Source organism: Prionailurus viverrinus, unplaced genomic scaffold (assembly GCF_022837055.1).
Source record: "Prionailurus viverrinus isolate Anna unplaced genomic scaffold, UM_Priviv_1.0 scaffold_39, whole genome shotgun sequence".
In the NCBI taxonomy this organism is placed as follows: domain Eukaryota; kingdom Metazoa; phylum Chordata; class Mammalia; order Carnivora; family Felidae; genus Prionailurus; species Prionailurus viverrinus.
Window position 1 is genome coordinate 4383974 of NW_025927607.1, and position 24349 is coordinate 4408322.

The 24349-nt window shown below is 57.4% G+C and overlaps 2 protein-coding genes across 14 annotated transcripts in view; both read left to right on the top strand.

Moving 5' to 3' along the window:
• CROCC2 (ciliary rootlet coiled-coil, rootletin family member 2) overlaps nucleotides 1-550 on the top strand; it is a 62915-nt gene extending 62365 nt beyond the window's left edge. The window contains 1 exon segment of the mRNA XM_047846377.1: nucleotides 361-550. Within this exon segment, the coding sequence (XP_047702333.1) occupies nucleotides 361-550 (190 nt within the window).
• A 6306-nt stretch (nucleotides 551-6856) lies between these two features.
• SNED1 (sushi, nidogen and EGF like domains 1) overlaps nucleotides 6857-24349 on the top strand; it is a 94274-nt gene continuing 76781 nt past the window's right edge. For all 13 annotated transcript variants that reach the window (XM_047846422.1, XM_047846420.1, XM_047846421.1 and 10 more), the window contains exon 1: nucleotides 6857-7417. In XM_047846422.1, the coding sequence (XP_047702378.1) occupies nucleotides 7205-7417 (213 nt within the window). In that variant the 5' untranslated portion in view covers nucleotides 6857-7204. The remainder of the gene's footprint in view (nucleotides 7418-24349) is intronic.

Below are 24349 nucleotides of genomic sequence, written 5' to 3' on the forward strand. Positions count from 1 at the left end.
CACCTGCTGGGGCTCACCCTCGGGCTCCTGGGGGCCATCTGGTCCAAACTCTCATTTTATAGCTGAAACCCAGAAGGGTAAAGTGACCACCCGGTGTCACCCCCAAGTTAGTGTCCCTAACCCACCAAGCCACATTTGCCAAATTTATAAGCCGAGCAGCATGCATTTCCTTATCACTCCGAGTGTGTTCACAGCCTGAATGGAAGGGGGTCCATCCACTGCGGGTGTGCAGTGGCCTCAGTCCATAGGACCCCTGGGATGGGTGTCCCTGAAGAGCATGGCTCCACATACCCCCATGTGACAGCCAGCAAGTCCCCTGCCTGCCTGATGTCTCTCTCCCAGGCACCTGCCTCTCCTCAGGACCCCCAGAGCTCTCCACAACCACGGCCTGGGGGCCCTGGCTACAGGCCCTGCCCGCCCCCCGCCACCGCCCCACCCACCTGAGCTCCTGCCCTGTCCCCAGGTGGCCAGTCTGAAGAAGCAGCCGGACCAGGAAGCACCTCAGCATCAACAGGCCCGCCTCGGCCAGGCCTTGCGGGCCAAGAAGTAAGCCCTGCTTGCCCAAGCCCCCAGGGTGGCCCGACGGCCACAGCGCCGACCCGACAGCGCGTCAGAGCCGCCCCGGGGAAAACGGACGTCTCACGCTGCTCAGAGGACTGTGGTGCCACGGCCCACAGCCCACCACGCCTCCCCCGGGGTCCTATACCAGCAGGCGCCCCGCGTTTCCACAGAGCACCGAGCTCCCCCCCGGCCCTTGGGACCTCCGCCTCTGCGCACCCTGGACCGGCCTCCAGGACACTCCTCGCAGGCGCCGCCCTGCCCCTGGCCCGCACCCGGCCTGGCACTCTGTCTCCACTTGGGACGCACTGATCTGGCCAGACCCTGGTCACCAGGCCCATCAGGCCGGCTCCCGCGGCCACAGGCTGCGTTCCATGCCTTCAGCTCTATAAACATGGGAAACACGTGGAAAATATTTCCACCAACTAGAGCCAAAAACATAATGTCCTGCGAGGCCCAGCACCACTTCCCTACGTCCAGAGGCCGCGGAACCTTCTGTATGCAGGAAGTGCAGGTCCGTCACAGTGGCAGGTGGCTGGAAATGACTCAGAATCAAGTCCCTGTGACTCTCCGGCCACGGGAAGCACTGGCCGTGAGAGCTGAAGCTGTTACAGAATCCCCCACTTTTCCAGCCTATAAACTCTGGGAAAATTCCTGGGGGAACCGGCCCCAGTTGCTAGGGAGACCGAGGTGGCCATCTCGGGCCTCTGTGGGGTTCACCTGTCAGCATTTTTACTCATGTCCCCCATGAACGTCGGCCAGAGTGATTTGTTTTCCTCCCCAAAGGGCCTCCCCTGTTTTGCAAGCGGCACGTTTACGATCCGCGGGGCACCGGCCAGCCCGGTAAATTCCTGCGTGCACAGGTGCTGGCTGCCCTCCAGGACTCCTGGGGGCGGGCAGGGCCGAGAGCACACAGCCCACCTCGCTGCCGTCCCTGCACCTTGCTGCCCGAATGTGCGATCGCCGTATGTCTGTCTCAAGATCGATCCGGGGCTTAAAATAGGCCACCCTGTCAAGACCTTGCTTTCCGCTTGAACTTAGCAATGTGTTCCCACAGACGGGTTTCATTCCGCCCTCAACTCAGCCTGCTCACCGGTGGCTGTGTGGCTCTGAAGCCCAGCCCGGGCTCGGAGGGAAGCGCCGGGTGACCCACTGGCAGTGGCTGCCTTGGGCCCGGGAGGCCGTACTGGTGCTATCTGCGGCCCGATCCGTGCCACCGGTGGAGGCTAGCGGGCAGGTGCACCCCTACTTCAGAAGCGTGCTCTGCCAAATGGGAGAGGCTGGGGCCCTGACAGGGGACGCGTGGCCCTCGGGGCCTGGCTTTTAGTAGACAGACGCCCCCCAGCAGAAGGACCCCAGGGCCGGGCCGGGCGGGGGTGTGAGGAGGGAGGAACAAGCAGCTGGAGACCCGAGTCTGTGCGTGTCTGCGGCACCCGCTGGCGTCGTAGGTGCTCCCAGCACAGAAGAAGCAAGTGCACGCTCACGGGTGCAAGAGGAAAGTGTATCTCAGATGCGGAAGGGGTCGGGTGGCTTCCCATTAGTAAAATGAAAGCCCCCATGTTTTGAGCAACATCCTGGTGACTTGGTGTTTTCCTTGTCCCCGGCTGCACACGCGGGACTTTCACAGCACCTGTGAGACCTCTCGATTTTTGTACGTTAATAGTTCAACCCATGTAGGAGATGCTAGTTTTTACTTACTCAACATAAAGTCACACACTTAGGAAAAAGAGGATTTTTCTAGTGGAAATAAACTGGTGTTTCCTTGAGCATCTCCAGCACAAGGGCCTGTGCGTCTGACAACTACCCCGGAACCTGGAGGAGCCTGGCTCTGTCCTCCCAACAGCGCCCTGGGACACCTGTTGACGGGGGACTTCACGGGGGCTTCCCTGACCGGGCTTCCACGAGGTCTTGCTTCTGGACCAAGGCCACGAGGCAGTCCGCAAGAGGTAAGAGTCAAACCCAGAGGCCAGCGAGGCTGCAGGCACAGCGTCCTGCCGGCTGGAGGACAGAGACGGACTGGGGGCGCTGAGCAGGGTGGGTCCCAGTGCCTGGGGTGCTGGAACCCTGCCGGGCATCCACCTGTCCTCACACGCACCACCCGCCCCACACTCCCGGAGGTGAGGTCAAGGCAGGAGGGCCTGGGGCGGGGCCAGGCCGAGAGTCCAGGCTGTACTGCTGCCCATGCCCTCCCTGTGGCCCGAGGGGAAAGGCTCACGGCTTCTTCCTTGACCACCCCGCACGGAGGCCTCCAGCCTGTAAGAGGCCCAGCAGCCCCCACATCAGTTTGGGACTCGTCAGCCTTGGAGGAATCCTAGCTCCGCCCCTTCCAGCTGTGTGGTTCCGGACAGGCTCTCTAGCCTCAGTTTCCTCATCTGTGAAATGGGCGAGCCCACCCCCGAGGGGCACAGTGAGCCCTCTATGAGGTATCGCCCACACTGACACCGGGCCCATCGTGAACCCTCAGCGACAGGGGTGGGGGCACCATCATCACCCTGTAGCCACTGCAGGTGGGTGTACAAAGGAGGAGAGCAGGGATGCCACAGAGAAAGGGCCCCCCGGGAGCCCAGGGAAGGCCGTGATTCCCACCAGACAGACGAGGCGGCGGAGGGAGAAAGAACACCCTGAGGACACGGGCCCCAGCCCCCTGCAGCACCCCAGCTCTCGAGGGAGGCAGGGGCTTCACCTGGGCCACAGCTGGAGCAGGAAATGGGCCAGCTGGAACCAGGGTCACTGATATTCCGGCTTCTAAAACATTAATTTGTTCAAATAACTGCAAATAAAAACTGTGACGACGAAACCTATGAAAAAGAAACCCGCCACCGCCCGTACTCCGTGACAGCAGATCCTCGGGTAAAATTGGAACATTCCCGATGGTTGGGGGCTGCTGCACGTGCCACGCTGAATACTCTTCTGAAAAACTTTTACTTGACGTTTTATCATGAGGCTTTTCCCCACGTCATGAAAAAATGCCACAGAAGCTTGATTTTATCAGCTGCCAAACCTCTCAGCAAAGGGTCATGCGGGGGCCACCTGAGAGCCCTTCTGTCGCACCTGTCCCTGGCGCTTGTGGAACACTCAGGAAGCCAAGCCGAGTCTCTGCCCTGTGCCCTGGGGGACAGCGGCGGGGCGGGGGCCGGGTGGGGGCGGGGAGGGGCGGGGGGGTGGGGGAGGCTGCCCGTGGACGGCAGAAGGCGTCGTTCCTCACCCAAACCACGGAGAGAGGCCCAACCTGAGCTCACCCGTAACCATCTTTGGCCTCTCCCTGCAGATTCTCCAGCTCGAAGGGTTTCTAATTCCTCTCTAGTTTTTTCAAAGAAGAAAGCAGCAGTGAACTTCCCAGGAAGTAAACGTTGAACCCTATTCTGATCATTTCTCTCCGATAGATAGCAGGACACCCGTCAGGTGTCCACGTGTGGGGGGGCTCCCTGCAGGCTGTGCCCCCTTGCTGCACACTGGGGGGGCGGAGCCGAGTGGGCCCAGGACCCAAGGACCGTCCCTTCCGCTCATCCTGAACCAGGCGTTCCCACCTGTGACAAGACCCCGTCCAGCCTCACAGTGAAACAACCAGGTAGGGTGGGCTTTCGCAAGGGCGCAACCCAGCCTGAGCCTCGGGCCCTGTAACTTCCTAGCCTTGCTCCTGGGGCAGGTGAGGGTTACCTGGGGCAGGGGCTTCTGGCTGCTCTGGGGAGATCTGTGCCCAGCTAGCTGCCTCTGGAGAGAAAGCGGTGGGAGGCACAGCCAGCCGGGCCCTCTAGGGCCCCGGCCGGAGCCCTGCTCAGGGAGCCCCACCCAGCCCTGTAGGGACAAGCCCACCAGGCCAGGTGCGCTGTGGGGAAGGACGCACCACCTTGCCCCAACAGAGCCCCAAGTCCTGGGGTGTCCCGAGGTCGGCTCCAGGGCTCCCCCATCTAAATTGCACACATACTCAGGCCCTAAACTAAATGTCACAGGCCTGTTGGGGAGGCTCAGGTTTCCTGGCCGCAGAACATGAGCTTGCTTGATAAAACGATTTTGGTGTTGATAAATGTGGACTTTCTGTGGCAGAGACAAAGGCGCCCTTGAGTCCAGAGGGGAACCTAAAACGGCACATTGCTGAAAAGTATTTCCTGATAATATTTTTAGCACCTGAAAAAAAAAACACACACTTTTTTCCTCTTTTTTGCTGCCTGTGGAGGTGTGTGTGTGTGTGTGTGTGTGTGTGTGTGTGTTTGAAATGTAATGCCCAGCAGTGGTGGGGCCTCATGTTAACCCCCAGTCTCCCAGACCAGGCTGCAAATAGGCAGCAAGGCCTGGGCCCCAGGTAAGCGTGGCCTCACTGGGGCCGTGACGGAAGAGTCGGCCTGTGGCTGGCTCCAGCCTAGACCCACAAGCACCTGCCATCCAGGGTGGGGCCCAGGCCTGAGCACCTCACAGATCCACCCAGGGGATTCAGTTGAGTGCCCTGGTTGGGACCCCCTGTCTAGGCCAACCACTCCCACCATGTCTAGAGAAACAGCCCTTCTCTGGGGCAGCCCTACTCCCTACAAGCCCCCAGGTGGACCCATAACCTAGCCCAGACATGGGCCTTTACTAGGATCCCTTGGGGCAGAAGGTCAGCAGTGAAGAGGGGCACATAGGAATGTGTGCAGTGTTGTATGTGGGGGCACATGTGACCGAGTGTGGGTGTGGAAGTGTGAGTGTTGTCTCCATGTGTGAGCATGCACATGGAAATGGGAGTGTGTGTGTGAGTGGGGATGTGCATGTGTAAGTGGAGGGGAGCAAGCGGGGACGTGCCCCTCCTCCCCAGGGTCCTGCTGACAACACCGTGAAGATTCTGTTCCCAGCACAGCCCCGTAATTCCATGTCCTCTCTGACCTTTCCTAGAGACGGGAGGCCTTGACCTTTCTTGTCCTTCCCTGGAACCACACGGTTGTCCTGCCATCCAGGGTCCTCTGAGGCAGGAGCCCGGCCCCAGGGCTGGCCTTCTCGCAGTTGAGCACAGGGGAACCAGAGAGAAGTTGAAGGGGAACCTCTCTCGGGCCAGTGCCCCACAGGGGCTGCCTCCTTGAACGACGAGGCCACCAGGATACTGGCCGAACGGGACCTGTGTAAACCTTTGGCCCCCAGAGTCACACTCAGAGGACCTTTCCACTACTTCCTAAAAGTCACATTTACTATTTCTTGCTGACCACAGAGCAACACCTGTTCACTGAAGACGTTTTAGGACACACAGAAAAAACACGGAGCCCAACGTAAAAGCGCCCAGAAACTCAGTGGCAGCTGCTGCTATCGTGCTGGCTGTTTCTGCTGATCTCTGACGGGAACACCGCTGTCTTCAGGGGCTCCGGGCTGGGCCTGCACTCACACATCCCCTAACACCAGGATTCTGAGAGCAAGGGGGGTGGGGGAGGGCCTCAACCCCAGGAGTCAGGCCCTGCACCTGGGGAGGGACCAGGTGTGCGGTCAGTGGTCTCAGAGACGGGAGAAGCGCTGGGATGGCCACAGCTGGGGATACGGAATCTGAATTTGGGCTCTGGAGGCCCTACTGCGGTCCGCCAGGCCCACTAACATCCGTCCACTTGCCCCCCCCCCCCCCCCCCCCAGTCCAAGAGGACCAGCCTTCCCTTAGAGCCCTCCTCACCCTGGAGTCTGCTAGAGACTCTCTTGCTGTGAAGTTCCCTGAGGGTCCTGAACCCATCAGAAAACCTCCCGGGGGATTTCTCCCTGATGGGTCAGTGCAGGATGCAAACACCTGTTTAGTGCCCTGAATTCCCCCAGGCCAAGGGTCCTCACATAAAATCAGACCAGGAGCACCCCCCCCCCAACAAGTGTCCACAGGCTCAGATCTTGGGGAGCAACACGGGGCTGGCCCCTGGCCACTTCCATAAGGGTATCCAAGGCACTGCTAAGCCAGGGTGGCCCCGACCGAGGACACTCTGCGGTAGAGCAGCGACCCAAGCCCAACATCTCAGGCAGGCAGGCCTTAGGGTCTGTCTCAGAACTGCGCCGTGAGCAAGGCGCCTCCTCTGGGCTCGCTCCAGTCTGGCAGCTGGGAGCCCACGGAAGAGGAGGACGGTCCCAGCCGCAGGAGCGCGCCCGCGAAGCGCTCACCTCGCCAAAGCCTGGGCCAGGGAGCTCCTCCCCGCCGTCGCGGGGCGGCCCCAGGCGCGCAGCGAGCGCCCTCGCCCTCCCGCGGGGCCTGGCGCTTTAAGAGCGGCCTTATTTGCATGGCCCCGCCCAGGCCCCGCCCAGGCCCGGGGACCGCCCGGCCGGGTATTTAAGCCGCGGCCCCTGGGGCGGGGCCGGCCCTGAACGCGGTCCCGCCCGGCGCCTTCCTTCGCGGAGCGGCGACCCGAGCGCGGCCCGGCCGAGCGCGCGGGAGCTCCCCGACGGCGCGCCGCGCCTCCCGCACCGCACCCGGCCCCGCCGGCTCCGGCCCCACAGGGACCGCGAGGCCCCTCGGTCCCCGCTCTGTCCCCGCTGCGTCCGGCTCGGTCCCGCTCCGTCCCCGCTGCGCCCCCCCCCCCCCCGCTCTGTCCCCACTGCGCCCCACTCTGCCTCCACTGCGTCCCCGCTCCGTCCCCGCTCGGTTCCGGCAGTGTCCCCGCTCTGTCCCCCGCTCGGTCCCCGCAGTGTCCTGCTGCGTCCCGCCCGCCGATCCCCGGCGATGCTGCGCGGCGCCGCCTGGGCGCTGCTCCTGGCCGCCGCCCTGGGGCTCGGGGTGCGCGGGGTGCGCGGCGCGGTGGCCCTCGCCGACTTCTACCCGTTCGGCACGGAGCGCGGCGACGCTGTCACCCCCAAGCAGGACGACGGCGGCTCGGGGCTGCAGCCGCTCTCCGTGCCCTTCCCGTTCTTCGGCGCCGAGCACTCCGGACTCTACGTGAGTAACCTCGGGCCGCGGGGGCGCCGGGGCGGGCGCTGCGCCCCCGCCGCTGCCCGCCGCCCCGACTCGCGCCGCCGCCGCCAGCAACTTGGCACCGCGGCGGCCAGAGGTGGAATGAGGACAGCGCTTCCTCCCTGCGGCGGCCAAGGCCGGACAGCGGCCCGCGGGAGAGGCGGGCGGGGGTGGGGTTCGAGCTGCGGCCCGGCCACCTGGGCGAGCGGAGCGCGGGCCCGGCCTCACCCGCCCCCGGGACTTGGGCAGCGTCCGCCCAGCCATTGGCCCCCCGCAGAGTCCTGGCCCCGTCCTGGTCCCAGACGTCAGTGTGACGGCAGCCACGTGCTCCCTGGGGCCTCAGTCTCCCGAGCGGGGCACCTGGCCTGTTGAGTTCCGCACCTGGCCAGCCCCGCCCCGCCCTCCTTGACGCCCGAGGCCCACTGGCCGCAGGCTGGGACCCCTGGCCAGGTAGTCAGGGCAGGGCCTGCTTCTGGGCAGAAGCCCCCCTGGGTGTGGCAGCAGCTGGGCGGAGTGTCCCCTCCGAGCCTTTCCCTCCCTTTCTCCCTTCCTCCTGAGTCCAGGAGCCACTCACTCAGGCCAGTGCCTCCCGAACGGGACTCCCAGAGGGAGCTCTGGGGCCAGGCACTCAGGACAGCAGGAGTCCTCAGGGCGAGGGGCAAGGGTGAGGGTTCTGTGTCTGGCGCTCCCGGTGTGGGAGCCATTTGTGGGCCACGGAGGGAATGAAACGTGATGGCTCGTCACCGCATTGCTCTGTGGGTGGGCCACTGGGCACCTGCCGTCCCCTGAATAGAAAAGAGTTAGGCCGGCCGGATGCACTGTTACCTCTACAACCGCCGCCCCAACCACGACCTCAGCCACTTTCAACTCCATCCACTGCCACTTCCACCACCTGTCCTGCCATCGACCCGCCCCAGCACCCCCCGCTGGGCCACCACCTCCCCCTTCACCACTGTCACCCACTCCATCGGCCCCTCCTGACATGACCAGCACCCTCCCCACCACCTTCAAGGCCACCCGCACCACCACTCCCATCTTTTGCACTATTGACACCCTCACCGGGCCCTGTCCGAGCGGCCACCACCAGCCCCTCCACCACCGTGGCCACCGTCATGTGCTCTCTCCCCCGGCGACCACGGCACTCCCCATGCCGATGCGGGAAGCTTCCGCACCTTGGCAGCAGCATTTGGTGACGTGACAGTGGTAGGAGGGGGCCGCCGTCCTCTCTGTAGGCCAGGACTGACTTCCAGAAGTGCGTCGTGGACAGCGCAGAGCTGTGCTCAGGGTCTGCAGGGGCCGGAGCAGCTTGGAAATGGGAAAACTCACGCTGGCACCATTTGAACAGAACACCGTCAAAATGCTCCTAAAGCATCTGGGCCAGGCTCAGCTTTCCCCCTCACAGTCACGGGTGAAAATATTCTGAAGACGGTTGACCTTCTTAATAGCCTCACCAAAAACATCTACTCTTAGCAAAACAACTGGGAGAAATGGTTCTAAAGTGGAAAGATCTACTAGGAAAACAAACAGTTTCATCAGAAATGAACATTATGGCCGCTAACAAAACATATATCTCCGTGAGAGCTTTTTCCGGAAACAAAGATAATACTGGAAAAACAAGTGTCCATGTGGACATAAGTAGCCACGCTGTGCCTTCTCTTCCTTCAGCGAGAAAGACCGTGGGATTCCAGAGGGTGCCATGCCCGGACAGCTTGCCTGATGGCACCGGGAGGGCGCGGGGGTCCCGCACGAGCAGGCCGGTGGGTGGCTCCGATTAAAGCTAAGTGAGAGAAGGGAAGGTGTTTATTCCAAAGCAGGTGATCTGGCCAGTGCCTCCCATGCCTACCTGGTGGCTACGCCTGGATATCAGCGGGCAGATGGGGAAACGGAGGCTCAGAATGCAGATTCAGGGGCCTTTAGACCACCCTGTCCAGCTGCCTCCTTAGCATCCCACCTCAAACTTAGCAGGACCCAGACAGAGGTCCTGCTTCCTCCCTAGGGCCACCGTAGCCTTTTGATGCCTCCTTCCTTTCCCTTGTCCCCTCCTTGTTGGAGACTTAGAAATACATCCCACTCCTCAGCGCCTGCATGGCCACAGCCCTGGGCAGGGCCACCGTTCCCACCCGCCTGGATGCATGTAGGTGCCTCCTCGCTGGCCTTTGTCTCCCGGTCCTGCCCCTCGAGCCTGTGCATCAGGCGGCTGAAGCAGCATGACCAAATGTGAATGAGATCCTGGCTCTCCTTCCAGCCCTTACCTGCTCCTGGCCCTGAGGCTGGGTGGTCTGGCCCCCTTGTCCCCACCACACCCTCCAGCTCTGTCTCCTGTGCTGGCCCCTGACCCCACCTCAGTCGTTGCCATTTGGTGTCCACTTCCTGCGTGTGGACGTGTGCCCTGCGAGCCACGGAGGTATGACCTCACAGTACATATGTCCATATGTCTACGTTTACACCTTATGGCAGCCGGCTGTGGACACAGGCCCTTGCACATGTGTCTATGCACACAGCTCACTCGTTTCCTGGCTCTGTCCACTGAGGGAGAGCGACGCTGCGACACCCCCGTAGTGCCAAGCACTCCTGGTGCTCAGATCCTGCTTGCCAAACACCAGTTCTCCCTGGAAGGAACCAGACTCTCTGGAGATGATGGAGCCCTGGCAGGGAAAGTGCAAAATGCGCCTGGAAATCAGTCACACGCAGGAGGAAGAAGAATGGCTGGGATGTGTCCAGAGGACACAGAGGCCATCAAACAGGCTCCCTGGCCATACGGGGGGGGGGGGGGGGGGGGAGTGGCAATCTGAGCATTAAAATAATGGTAGCAATAGGTTTTAAGCCTTTGGATAAAGGGGGAGCCAGTGAGCTCGCACTGGTAAAAGGAAGTAAACGATTAAGTGTGTAAATGGGAGGAAGTAGTGTGGACGGCCTCACATCAACCTCTAGCTTCCCGACCTGGGTCCTGCGTGTGCGCTTCCAGGAGAGAGCATTCTTGTCTGCCCTTCACTCTCCAACAGCTCAGGAAACATTGCATAGAGACAAACGGACAGAGGGGGGAGAGCGAGTGTACGGGGCAAATCCGAGCAGTGGGAGCGTGTGGATTAAGAGTGGGAGGACATTCCTGGCTGCGACCTTGCAGTAATGCTGTCAGCTTGACTTTACGTCAAAACTGAGCGAATGCCTCCTGGTGAGAACACCCTTGTGTCTGTGCCCAGAGCACCTGGCCACACACCTGGCCAGCCCCACTGGGAGGCAAGCCTGGCCAGCTGGGAATGAGTCCGGGGTCCCCACTCCTTAGCTCTCGGTGACCGTATGAACTTTGGAGCTAGAAGCGACCAGCTCGCCAAGCCCTGTCCTTCCAGACAACTCACCATGGAAACCTCGGGCACTCCTTCGCCAGTGACTTGTTCCCTTGTTCATTTATTCATTCACTCATTCATTCATTCCAAAACCTTGACTGAGCCCTTGCTCGGAATCAAGGAGTCCAGATGCACTAACAGCAGTGTTTTGGTTTTAGTATTACCACCATCCTTGTCTATTTTGTTCACCGCGCTATCTTGGCTTCCGGAAGAGCTAGCTTCTAGAAGCTTCTAGGTCAATGTTGTTGTTCATCTTCTGATCAGTGGGACGGTACAGGCATAATCCCACCATCCAAAAACAACACTTCTAACATTTTGGTGAAATTCTTCTTGATCTGTTTGCAAGCATACCTAGGGTCCCACGAGACAAACCTGGGGCTCCCATTTCGTGCAAGTTTCTATTTTGCATATTTCTTTTGGTACTTTAGGCTGTGAGCATTTTCCATGCCTTAAATTGATAGAAACATGCTTTTAGGCGACAGTGTAATATTCCTTCCTGTGGCTGCATCATAATTATTTAAGTCAACTGCTCTGTTGACTGTTGCCCCTGTGGCTGGTTTCGGTGTCTCCCATGAATTGACGGTGCGCTGGTGCGCGTGCACCCTATACATGCCTTGTTACGGGTCTCTCGTCCTTTCCTCACAATAAATTCCCCCAAGTGGGCTGACTGCGTCCGAAGGAATGTCTCCTTACTGCCCCGGCCATTCAGAAGGGCATCCTCTTCGACACCTTCCTCTGCTGGGTCAGGTGGCCTCCTCACCTGGCCTGGCTCAGCCTGGGGGCAACTGCTCCGCCACCACCACCCCCCCCCCCACCTCCCTCAGCTCCAGCAGCCATGAGGAGCTGTGTGCACCTGCAGGGCACGACCCCAGCATGTGGTGCTGCCGGTCGCCAGGGGGCATGGTAGAAATGTAGATCCCCGGGCCCTCCCAGAGGGTCCGATTCCAGAGGCTTGCATGGGCCCGACTCCACATTTTGACCAGGGGTTCCAGGCCCAGCCTTAGGGCCTCAACATCCAAAAACTGGTTCTTTACAAAGTGGGGCAAGTTGTTCATTAAACACCTACTGTGTGCTTAGCCACTGCCCTGCTCCCCAGGCCCAAGGGGACTCAATAGGTCCAGAAGTCTGAGCCGCACAGGCCGAGTGCGGGAAGGAGGAGTGAGAACAGGACGGGGTCCAGGCTCGGGTCCCTGACCCCAGCCCCTCCACACCGGGGGGCAGCCCAGGACCACACTGTCCCCTGAGCTGGCCTCGGGGTGGACCAAAGCCAAACGCAGTCCCTCGAGCCTTGCTGGCTACTCTGGGCAGAGGGGGCATGGGCAGAGGCAGCTTCAGAAGCTTGCTGGGGATGGGGTCTGGGGTGGAGCTGGGGTCCCGAAGGAGCAACTATTGTCCCTAGAAGTGAGTGTGAGTGGAGGGCAGGGACACACCAGCTGCATCTCCAGCTGTGGTGGCTGCAGGATGACAGTGGACCCCATGGTGGTCACAGAGATGCAGGGTGGCCCAGGGGTGCAGGGTGTCCAAAAGGAGGGCCCCGGTATCTGAGGAGTCGACCAGGCTGAAAGGCAACATGGTCTCCAGAGAGACGGGGAGGCAGCGGCTCAGGCTAGTAATGGATGCCAAGGGAGGGCAAGGGTGCCCAGATGCTGTGGGACTGTATTCCACGGGGAGGCGTGTCCAGGAGCCACTGGGGAGCTGGGCTCTTGCCCTGGGGGGGCACCTGGTCCTGGTGTACCAGAGGAGAGGCGGGGGGAGGCTTTGCCGGGGAGGGGGAGGCGGGAGCTGCCATCTACACAAGGATAAAGGAGGGACAGGTGCTGGGACACCCGGAGAGGCAGCCTCTGTTGGTGGGGGAACAAGGGCCTGGACTGTGGGGTCCCCCAGGAGACCAGAGGGTGGCCACAGGGCGGCCCTGGAGGAGGACAGAGGAAAGGGAGAACACGGCAGGAAGCCCAGTCCCGGGGGCCCGAGATCCAGGCAGGCTGGGCCTGTGGGGGCAGAAGGGACTACTCCTCCAACACCAAACTCTGCTGTCCCAGCCTCGGGGGGGGGACTCCCTCCTGCCCCAGTTCTGGTGGGGGCGCTTCCCCCGGAAGTGGGCCCTGGGGCCGCTCCCTTGAGTCTGCCTGTTTGCCGAGGCTCAGCCCGGGGCGGGCCTCCCCTCCTTCCTGGGTTGGGCGTGCGGCAAGTTCTGGGTCTCCGGGGCTCAGACCTGACCTTGCCCGGGAGCCCCAGGGGCCCTGCCCACTTGCTGCCCTGCAAGCCGGACTCCAGCCCCCAACTGTGCCGTGGGAGGAATCCTAATTACCCAGAAAGCTGCCAGGAAATAAAAAACATGCCTACATTTTTCAAAACAAGCTTATAAAAGGCCTCAGGGGCTTTATTGTTTTATTTTTGGCAGAGAAGTCAAAGCAGGAACCAAGGCCCCGCCCGTTTGGATCTGATGTTTGCAGAGCAGGGGTGCTATGGCCTCGGGGGTCCCTGGCTCCCCTCCAGGCCTGCCTGGCCCGCTCAGAGCAGCCCCTCCACCCAGCAAGGGTGGCACTGGCGAGCCCTGAAACTCCCGGCTCAGGGACCCGCCAAACACACGTCACATACTTTGGGCTGCAGGTCGCCTCCGAGAGGCTCTCCAGGACATTTCCGCTCTTTCCTGGTTTTATCCAAGTCGGAAATGCCACCGGTGCTGTCCTTCTGTGCTTCTCAACAGGCGGCATTGGGGGGGGGGAGGGGGAGAGGGGGCTGGTCCTGCAGAAAAGGCATGGGCGCCCTCTGGCCAGCCCCCACACCGCACTGCACACCCAGGCACACACACACGCTCATGTGCATATACACACTCGTACACACTCATCACCTACACACAGCCACACACTCATGCACGTACACACACATGCTCATATGCATATACACGCTCATACACTCATCACATACACGCTCATATATGTACACACTCATACACACATATGCACACTCATTATATACACACTGTCATCATACACAATCACAATACACACTCATAAATATGCAAACACTCATGCACATGTACAGTCATACACACACTCATCTCATATACATCCTCGTACACACATACACGCTCATTCATACATACACACACTCATACACACATATACACAATTACACACTCATACACATCCATACACACGTACATATTGATACACATGTACACACAGGTACACACTCATATACACAATCACCACACGCCCTCACACACACACTCATACACATACAGACTCATCACATACACATTCATACATATACACACTCATACACACTTGTACACATACACTCACACATACTCATACATGCTCACGTACATGCACACACTCTTGTACATGTATACACATACATATTCATACACACAAGCACATTCTTACACATACATATACTCATATACATACACACTCACACACATCATATATACACACACATACACACTCATCACATACATATGATCACCCATTCACCCTCATAAACGTACACACCCTCATACACACACACTCATACACAATGTACGCAGTCATATGCACGCTCATCACATACACACACACTTATCACATGCACACACACATACACACATTCATCACATACACATTCACACATGTACACATATATACTCATACATACACACTTATACACACACTCATACACACACACACTCACACACACAATACACGCATGCACACAGACACATGCCCTTCCCCCAGGTCAGAGAGGGGCCTCTCCACCCCAGGGCCACCTTGCAGTTCACAGAGTCACTGCAGTTTCCTGTTACATGTGGCTTCGGGGCCTCCCTAAGAGCGACCACCAGCAATTGCTTCCCTAGGACCATCAGCCAGCTCAGAGGGGATTGGAACACCCCCTCCGCTGACTGACCGCAGGCCTCCTGCACCTGCCTGGGACAGGAGAGCGCAGGGGGATGGCGTGGAGGGTGCAACTGCCAGTCACCCACCCCTGCACTCGGTTCTGTGCTCCACGCAGGCCTCACAAGGTAGCCCGTGCGCAAGTCCCACCCAGTGCTGGGACCCCCAGTGGCAGCCTTGTTCTCAGCAGCAGGTGCCTGGACACCAGAGAGACAGCCGCTGTGTGGGAGAGGAGAACTGACCCCAAGGCCTGGCTTAGGGACACCACAGGGTGGCCGCAGGGAGGCCTGGCTGGTGGGGTCTGCAGGGAGGGGCTGGGAGCAACAGGTCCTGCAGACCAGTGCAAGCAGGTCCCCTGTCCCCACTGCTCCTGGGGTCTCCCTGTGTCTCTGTGAGAGTGCCAGTGAGCTGGGCAGTCCCCTCATCTGGCCCCAGATCCTCATGGCCAGCCAGTCGGCGGTGGCCGTTCCAGGCCCCGGGCTCCAGCAAACACTCAGGCCCGTGGCCACGTTTCTGGGGATTCAGTGGCTCGATAGTGCTGGTGGGTCCCCCTTCTCTAAGTCACAGGTGCAGATCAGACCTAAATGATTCATCTAGGACATTCACGTGGTGCCAGGGGGGCATCTGAGGGGGAGTCTGGGCCTAATCCTTTCTCCTCAGTTTCCATGTCTGCATCGCATGTTTCATAAAGTACTACTGCACGTAGAAAAATAATAATAAAATTGGAATTTTGTGGGAAGCGGCATTTGCCCCACCCTGGAGGAGGGGGCGGACCCCGGTGTGGGGTGGAAAGCGGCGGCCACACGGCTCCCCGCACCCCTCAGCTCCCTGCTCCAGTTCCGCCACACCCAGCCCTCTGGTCCAGCTTGCCCACTCCCCAAACCCTCACCGGAAGAGGAGACGCTCTCATCTGGGTAAAGGAAGGCCGACAAGGTTCCTGTCCAGGTGACAGCGCCTGCCAGCAGCCCGCTTGCTCGGCCCCTGGGCCCCCACCGCCCTCTCGGCTGTGGTCCTGGCCCGGCCCTGCCCTGGCAGGGAAACAGGGCCGGCTTGTTCTGCCTCCTTCCTGGACCCCTGGGCTCCAGGCCCACACCCGGGGGGTGGGGGGGAGGCGGGCAGCGTCAGTGTGGGACGGGGGCACACACCACACACACCTGGGGGCTGGACTTGGACTTCAAAGACAGGAGGAAACTCAGTGGTCTGTCTGTAGGAGCCACAGTGGGGAGCAGACCAGCTAAGGGATGCAGGGAGGGAGGTGCAGGCCAGTCCCACCCCGGCAGGTGGCCCATAGCTGCCTGCAGCTCCAACCCGACCCAGGGTCCCCCGTGCCTGCTGCAGTGGCCTCTGTCCCATCCACAGTCACCTTGCCCACCTGTGACTTCTCACCCTTAGCTCTCTTCCTAAACGCGTGTGCCACAAAGGCACAGATGCAGTGCAAGCCCCTAGCCCCGGCCCCTCGGGGCGATGCCCTCACCCTCCTCCCCCCCCCCCACCATGCACCCCTAAGACCGTGTGCAGACTCGGTCTGACGGAGGCACGCGGAGCCCGTTCTCTTGCACCCGTCTCCTTTGCTCCAAACCGTGCGGACGTTCGCCCACCCACGTTTGGCGCGGCGTCTTGGTTTGTCACTGCCGATAATTACGTGAAGAGATCACAAGTGGTTTATCTGCTGCACCGTGGGGGACATTTGGGGTTCCTACTTTTAGACTATTTTTAACAAGGCTGTTTATGAAACTCTGGAACATGTACCCGGGTGTCCGTCCACAAGGGCACGTCTCACACGAGAGCGAGAGCGTTGAGCCGGGGGACGCGCCTGTCTTCAGCTTCATTAGATGTGGCGGCGACAGGCGTCCCCACCGCATGACACCCTAGCCGACGCTTTTACCCATCTGGCAGTCGTGCACTGGTGCGTTAATGCGGTTTGAATTTCCTTTCTCTTCCACGAGGCTGAACGCATCTTGTGCGTGTTCACCGACTGTTGGAGTTCCTCATCTGTAAAGTCCTTCCCCTCTTTTCTACACAGTTGCCTTTTTCCTGTTGATTTGGGGGAGTGCTTGACAAACCCAGGTCCCAAGTATCGTAAATCTCTCCTCCCATTCTGCGCCTTATTTCACCCTCGTTAATGGCGTCTTCGGGTGAGTAGACGTTCTTAATTTTAATGTAATAAAATGTGTCCAGGTTTCTTTTTATGGTTAGAAGTTTTTGTGCCGGATTTTAAAAACCACCCTCAGCAGTCAGGAATATGTTCTCCGACAGTGTTATTGCCGGATTGTTTTGTTGCTCACACGGAGGCGGCTAACGCACCTGGAGCTGGGCTCCGTGTGTGGCACGAGATCGAAGGTACACAGGTTCCCATCTTACAAAAGAGGAACCACCCTGTCCCCCTTCCCAGGGCTCCACCGCGCCCCCTCTGTCCAAACGGATTGTCCTGCGTGTGGGGTTGCCTCCTGGCTCTCTGTCCCTGAGCCAGCATCGCCAGGTTACCGCGGTGTTGTGGGAGACCTCAGTGTCTGTCACAGCAAGCACCTGCCTCGTTCTTGAGAGAGTCATGGTCACTCTTGGCGTCGCATTTTCATTCACAGTTTAGAATTGGCTTATCAAGTCACACGAACACACACATACTCGCTGGGATTTTTTGACACTGCCTTGAGTATATAAATCCGCGTGGGAGAACTGGTATCTTTACGGTATTCAGTCATACGGTTCAGGAACACGGTGTGCTTTTATATTGATTTAGGTTGTCGTGAATGTTTTCAATCCAGTTTTAGAAGCGATTGCGGACAAGTCTTGTGCATCTCCCGTTTAACTTATTCTTAAGCACTTTATATTTTTACTAGTGTCAATGCTGCATTTTCTTTCATTTCTTTTCTGCTTATTGCTGGTATGTAGAACCACAGTTGACTTTTTTACATTTTCTAATTTTATATCTAACAACCGAACCGAGCCTCTTATCAGTTTTACTAAACTATTTGGGGATTCTTTCAGATTTTCTCCAACCATGTTCGTATCCTACACAACTCATAGCAACTGTGTTCCTCCCTGTCTGATCTCTTTACTTTTTGATTCCTTTTTTTTTTTTTTTTTTTTTGCCTTGCTGTGTTGGCTCGGGTCTCCAATGTGGAAATGGTGTTAGAAGGCTCCTTGTCTCGTTCCCAGTCTCAGAAACCAAGTCTGTATGTCACCACTAAACATGATGTTCGTTCTTGTTTATTGTGAAGACACTCTTTATCGGATGAAGGGTGTTCTCTTACGTTCCTCGTGTTCTGAGAAGTTTGATCACAGATGGATGCTGACTTTATTAACTGCCGTCTCTATACCTAGTAAGGTGATTATAGGACTTTCTCCCTTACTCCGCTAAGTGGATCATTTAACTTACTTAAATTAGTTGGTTTTCTAATGTAAAGCCTAGCTTGTACTCCTCACAAAAATCCAACTTGCTAATGATGAACTGTTTATCCTATTCATACATCACTGGATTCAGTTTGCTAATTTATTGAAGATTTTGGCAACGTTTTCGGTGCGTGGAACTGGCCTGGTTGCTGTTCCTGCACGAACTGGCCCTGTTAATCTCAGTGTCATGATCGTGCCCGTTTCATGAAGTGATTCTTCTGTTTAGAAGGGCGGGTGTGTTTCTGGAGTTACCCCCTACATGTCAGCTGGAACTGACTGGGGCTGCCGTCTGGAGCAAGCTTTCCTGGGAGAAAGTTTTGTGCCGATTCAAATTTCTTTAGCGATTATATTTTTAAAAGTTTTCTATTTCTCCTCGCATTCGGTAGGTTGTGTTTTTCTAGGAAAATTTCCATTTTATGTACAATTTCAAGGTTGTTAACGTGAAGTTGTCAAGGCCTAGGATTTGCTGTGCCCTCCTTACTGGCTCATGTTAGCCTGTTTCAGATTGGGGGGTGGGGGGGACGCTGGCAGGACCCTAGACTCCTGGGTCAGAAGCACAGACCCATGGTGCAGCGGGCAGCACAGAGCAGTCATCCGCATCGGGGTCCCTTGCTCCCCGAGTCCCACGGGGCAACACAGGGGTCTAGGTACATGCTCCCCCCACTGTGGGTTTGTGTCACGGCCAAGAAACACTGAGCTTGGGGAAGCCTGCCCTCTGTGCACAAGGGAGACACTTCATCCCTCAAGCTGATCTCTGCAAACACAACCCCGAGCCGCAGCCCGGGGACGGCAGACGGAGCCTCGCGTTCTTGGCATACCCAACAAAAACACGAAGGCGCTGAGGACCCATGGCAGATTGCCTCTCTCCACAGTCCGCCTCCTCGGCCCCACACGTTCTTGGCCCAACTCAGATTTTCACATGAGTCTGCCATTCCAACAGTCAATCTGATCAGTCGGACCACAGAGGCCGGGACCGACTCTGTGTGATTTGCCTCATGACGCATTTCCCGCGGGCTGCCCCCCACGGGGCTCCCAGCAGCAGCGTGAAGCCCTGCGGTGTGGACTGCACCTCGCCGCCGGGTTGCAGGTGCAGCCGGCTGTGCGTGAGTCCCGGAGAGGCTGGCAGTCCCTGGCCTGAGGCCAGGCTACTCCCCCTTACGACCCACACGAGGAGCTCGGACCGCTGACCTCTGGTGCTACCACCATAATTACAGGGGCAGCAAATGGGCCAAATAGGTGATTCCCCTTAGGGCGACCAATCTCATCCTGCTTTACCAGAACCTTCCAGGTCTCGGCACTGGAAGGCCCAGGAACCCCCTCGGTCTCAGGCCGATGGGGCACGGTTGGCCCCCTCATCTCCACCCTTGTGGAGGGACATTCCGTGGCTCACCCTCCCCCGAGGGGCACAGGCCACTATAGTTTGGGATCTGATGCTAACCTGATCTGGATCTCTGCCTGAGGTCTGTGGGCCGTGTCCCCAGGCTCCTGTGGCCTTGCTCGCCACACACGACATAACCCAAGGCCAAGTGTGAACTTGTGTCTGAAGGGCCCAGACGAGGTCGTATGACATGTGTGGTAGCCCGTGAGAGACAGGGGCCCACGTTGGGAGTCAGGCCCAGCAGAATAGTTGTGACTGGCTATGTCCACTGTTTCTGCTGCAAGCAGGGGTGCAAACCCAGCACAGGTCGCGGTGCTCCCTGCCTTGCCAGGTGCCGGATCCAGGGGGAAAGAATCGTCACTGCTTCTGACCCCCGAGCCCCCAGGCCTGAGGTGGCCCCTGCCGGTGCCCAGGTGGGTCTCCGCCTGCACGGTGTGCCCATCTCAGTATCTCGTGCCTTCTCTCCACCCATCGCCTGCTCGCACACAGACCTTCCACCTGCAGGCTTTAGGAGAAAAAAAGCAATGGGGGCATCTGAGTGAAATTTATATAGACTCATCACACCCCTACTTCGGCCCCCGTGGACCACCACAGATGACAGTGAGTGGGTACGCAACCAAGTGACCTGTGTCTCCAGGACCTAGGGACGTGTTGGTCCACCAAGAAAATCCAGGTGGCTGCACCAGAGTTCAGTTTGAACCCCGAGGCCCCTCGCGGCCCCCAGGGGCTGGCCTGGCCTGCTATTGGTAGGGGGAGCTGCACCATCGTGCCCAGGAGCAGTGCGGGCGTAGGCCCCAATTTTCAAAATAGGCCCGCACAACCCCATATCAGTCTCCTCCCTTTTGTCCCGGTCATTACCCAAGGGCAACCAAGAGGAAGCAAATCCTGGCGGGGGACGGCCACATTCAGTGAGCAAGCTGCCCAGACCAGGGCCACGGGGTGTCAGGGGCGGAGGTCTTTGGGGTGGGGTCTGGGGAGGCTGATCCAGAGCTCGGCAAGGCCCGATGCCAGTGGATGGTGGGAAGCATAGAATGGTCCCTGGACAGTTCTGCTGCTCAGTGGCCTGTGACACAGAGGGAGCATCTCTGTCGGGCACAAATGGCCCAGGAAGTTGACAGTGATGTGGCCGGAGCAGGTGGTTGGGCTGCCACAGCAGCATTGTCCCCTAGATGCTGGGCCTGGGGGCCCACGGTCCTTCTCGGCAAGATGGAAAGTGGGCCAGCTTCCGTGGGGACAAACCCGGTGTGTGGGAGGGGCTTCTGCACCAGCAACACAGAGGCCTTTCCTTTCACTGGGTCCCTGCCGTGGCCGTGGTGCCATTTCCGGTATAAGGAGGCATCCCGGGGGCAGTGTCGGCCGGCGAGAGGCCTCCATCGGCAGCTTGGTCCCCATCAGCGCCATCAGAGAACACTCCTCCCTGCGGACCCCTCTGAGAGTGACCCAGACTGAATCCAGTGGCCGCACCGTGCGCGCACGTTAGCAGGCCCCAAAGGTGGGCGTCTTTCGTCTGCCGGGCCGGGCCCTTCCGAGCAGCAGGCCCGATGACAGATGGCAGGCTTTCTCAGCGGAGGGCCACGAGCGAGTATGTGGGGCTTTCGGGCCGAAGGGCTCTGTCTGGACACTGAACTCTGAGCGGCCATAGGCGGAGTGGGGGTGAGCGGCGCCCCGGCGTTCTGGCAGAGCTTTGTTTACAAGACCAGTCTAGGGTCTGCAAAGGGCAGCCTAGGGACTGGCCCATCGTCTGTTTGCGGATGGCCTGTGAGCTAAGAATGCTGTTTATATTTTTAAAGGGCTATAAAAACAAAAGCACAGAACAAAGAAAAATATGTGATAGAGACCGTATGTGGTCCACAAAGCCAAACAACGTTTACTATCTGGCCCTTCGCGGAACAGCGTGCTGACCCCCAGCTAGACCATTTGCAGCAACTCAAAGGTCAGTAAAAATCTGGCGTGCCTGGTCAAGAGTCCCTCCTCAGCCAGGGTGACCGCGTCCGATCCCACCCGAAGCACCGGCCGACCTTCCCACAGGCCGCCCTGCCAGAGCTGGGGCTCCGGGGCGGTTCCCCAGGCTGCTGCCCCCCAGGGGACACCATCGGGCCCCAGCTCGGCCAGAGCAGCGGCAAGCCAGGCAGGCTTTCTGGGGACCCTGGGTGACTCGAGGGCCCACTGAGCCAGCACCTTTGCTTTGGGCACCGGCCTGAAGGACGAGGTCCCCCAGGGGTAGCTGCCATTTTTTCACGTAAAACCGAGATGCCTTAGCCTCTGTGCAATTTCCCCTTGGCCGCCCAGCCCGTCGGGCCCTTCCCGAGCTCGTGGGCACGTTCAGAGTCATGAGCCCCCATGGGTCACCTTGGCTTCTGCAAGCTCCCAGCTGGGCCCTGCCTCGGGCAGGGGGAGCTGCTGCATGGAAGCGCCTCTTGGGCCCGCAATGCCCGGACTCCACCAGTTTCTGCACAAGAGCCTGCAGACAGGGCTCTGCGGTGTCCTCTTATCTCCCAACTACAGTGGCCCCTGAAAGGAGAAGCCCCAACCCTTCCCGGCGGAACGGCAGGCAGCAACTACACACTTAGACACAGAGGCCGTGGGACTTGAATCCCGGCCATGGGGTTCCCTTAAGCTTCCTGTCTCCACTGCAAGTTTGTCTTCCCCTGAGTCAGAGGCCCATGCTCTGCCTCTAGAAGCCCGGTGGGCGGGTGGGGGGTGGGGAGGGGGTGGCGTGCACAGGGGAAGCTGCTCGCTTGTGTGGCCTTTAGCTTCGGGTGATGCCCAAGCCCCAACCCCTGCCCGCCTCCCTCCCTTCCTCCCTCCTTCCTTCCACTTTATTGAGATATACTTCACATACCCTACCTTTCACCCTCTTACAATGCAATGGGTTTTCATAGATTTCAAGTATTTGTTCGTCCATCACCACAATTTTAGAGCATTCTCCTTACCTCCAAAAGAAACCCTGACCCCGCGCTTGTCACTCTCCAGCCCCTCAGTTCTGCCCTGACCTAGGCAATCACAAATCTACTTTCGGTTTCTATTGATTTGCCTCTTCCATACATTTCATAGAAGGGGAATCATACAGTTTAGTTTGTCTGGCTTCTTTCACTTAACATAATGTTGACAAAGTTCATTCGTGTTGTGGCAAGGGTCGGTATTTCATTCCTTTTTATGGCCAAATAATATTCCATTTATCTTTATCCATTCATTAGTTGATGGATACGTGCGTTGGCTCCACTGTTTGGCTATTGTGAATAATGCTGTTACGAACATTTGCGTATAGATTTCTGTGTAGATGTGTTCTCGGTTCTCCTGGATATACATGGATGTATACCTGGCATGGAATTGTTGACGTGCGTAGTTATGTTATGTTTAACCATCTGAGGAACTGCCAGACTCTTCCAAAGTGGCTGTACTATTTTACATTCCACTGACAGTGTATGAGGGTTCCAATTTCTTTACACCCTCACCAACACTTGTTACTGTCTCTTTGTTTTCGTTACGGCCATCCTAGTGGGTGTGCAGTGCTGTCCCATTGTGGTTTTGACTTGCATTTCCCTGATGGTTAATGATGCTGAGCATCTTTCACACTATTTGTGTACCTTCTTTGAAGAAATGCCTATTCACTATTCAAGTCCTTTGCCCATTTTTTATTGTGTTGTCTTTTTTCTAAGACTTTATTTTTTTCAGAAGAATTTGAAATTCACAGCAAAATTGAGAGGAAGATAGAGATTTCCCATATATACTCTGCCTCCACACATGCACAGCCTCCCCATTATTAACATCCCCACCCCAGTGCTAGCTTTGTTATAACTGATGAACCTACACTAATACATCCCAGAGTTGTAAAAGTATAAGTCCTTCCCCTCTCTGAAGTCTCCTGCCATATGTGGCTTTTTCCTTAAAGCAGCTGAAGTCAGGATAGAGGAGGAAGCAAGGATCCAGGGACACAGCAGAAGACAGTGACTCTGCACCAATAAGCAAGGCTTTGCAGTTGTCACTCACGCAGGTCAACCAAATGGACTTCCAATGTTTCGGGTCCCCTCAAAATTCTAAATCCTTAAAAAAAAATTCTCTAAATCCTCATTGTTAAAACCATTTATCTCAGCTTTGGGAATCTTTACTCAGTCATCAGGGCCCTTCTGCTTTTTCATTGGGGCGTTAGAGGGTTGCTACCCCGTTGTCATGGTAACATCCAAAGTTCTGATCGGATGGCTTATTTCAAGCCTAGCTCTCACTGCTCTGCTTTATTACAGGTAAGACAGTGGGCACTCTCACTTTCCACCCCCGACTCACACTACACGTCACTTGTGGAGAACACTATCTGCTGGGATCCTGGGGTATCTTCTCAGTTTCTCTCGTCCCAGTCCACGGAGGCCCTTGTCCACCCTCTTCCAGAAAGTCAGTTCTCTGTTATGCTAACATGCTTCCTCCTTTATTTCTTCTTAACCCAGTTCTTTAGAAATTTTTTTCGTTTCATCTAAAAATTTAAATGTATTGTTATTATAAAGGTATTTACAGTATCTTCTTGTTATCTTTTTTGAGAGTGTCCGAGTATGAAGGCATATTTTCTTTTTCAGTCCTGATACTGGCCATCAGTACCTTTTTTTTTACTTAACCAATTCCAACAGAAGTTTATCTATTTTGCTGGTAGTTGAAACAAACCAAATTTTGGCCTTGTTGGTTCTCTTTTTCAGTGTTTGTTTTCTAGTTTATTAACTTGTGCTCTTAATTGTTTGTTTTTCTCTTCCCCTGTTTTGTTGTTGTTGTCGTTTCTTTCCTGTATGTGGATTATTTACTAAATTTTTGGTTTCTTCACTAAGTATACACACTGAGATAAGCATGCAAGGGTATAAATTCCCCTTTTAAGTTTGCTGGCACCTCACCCTCATGAGCCTTTTTTTTATTTAAAAAAATTTTTTTTAATGTTTATTTATTTTTG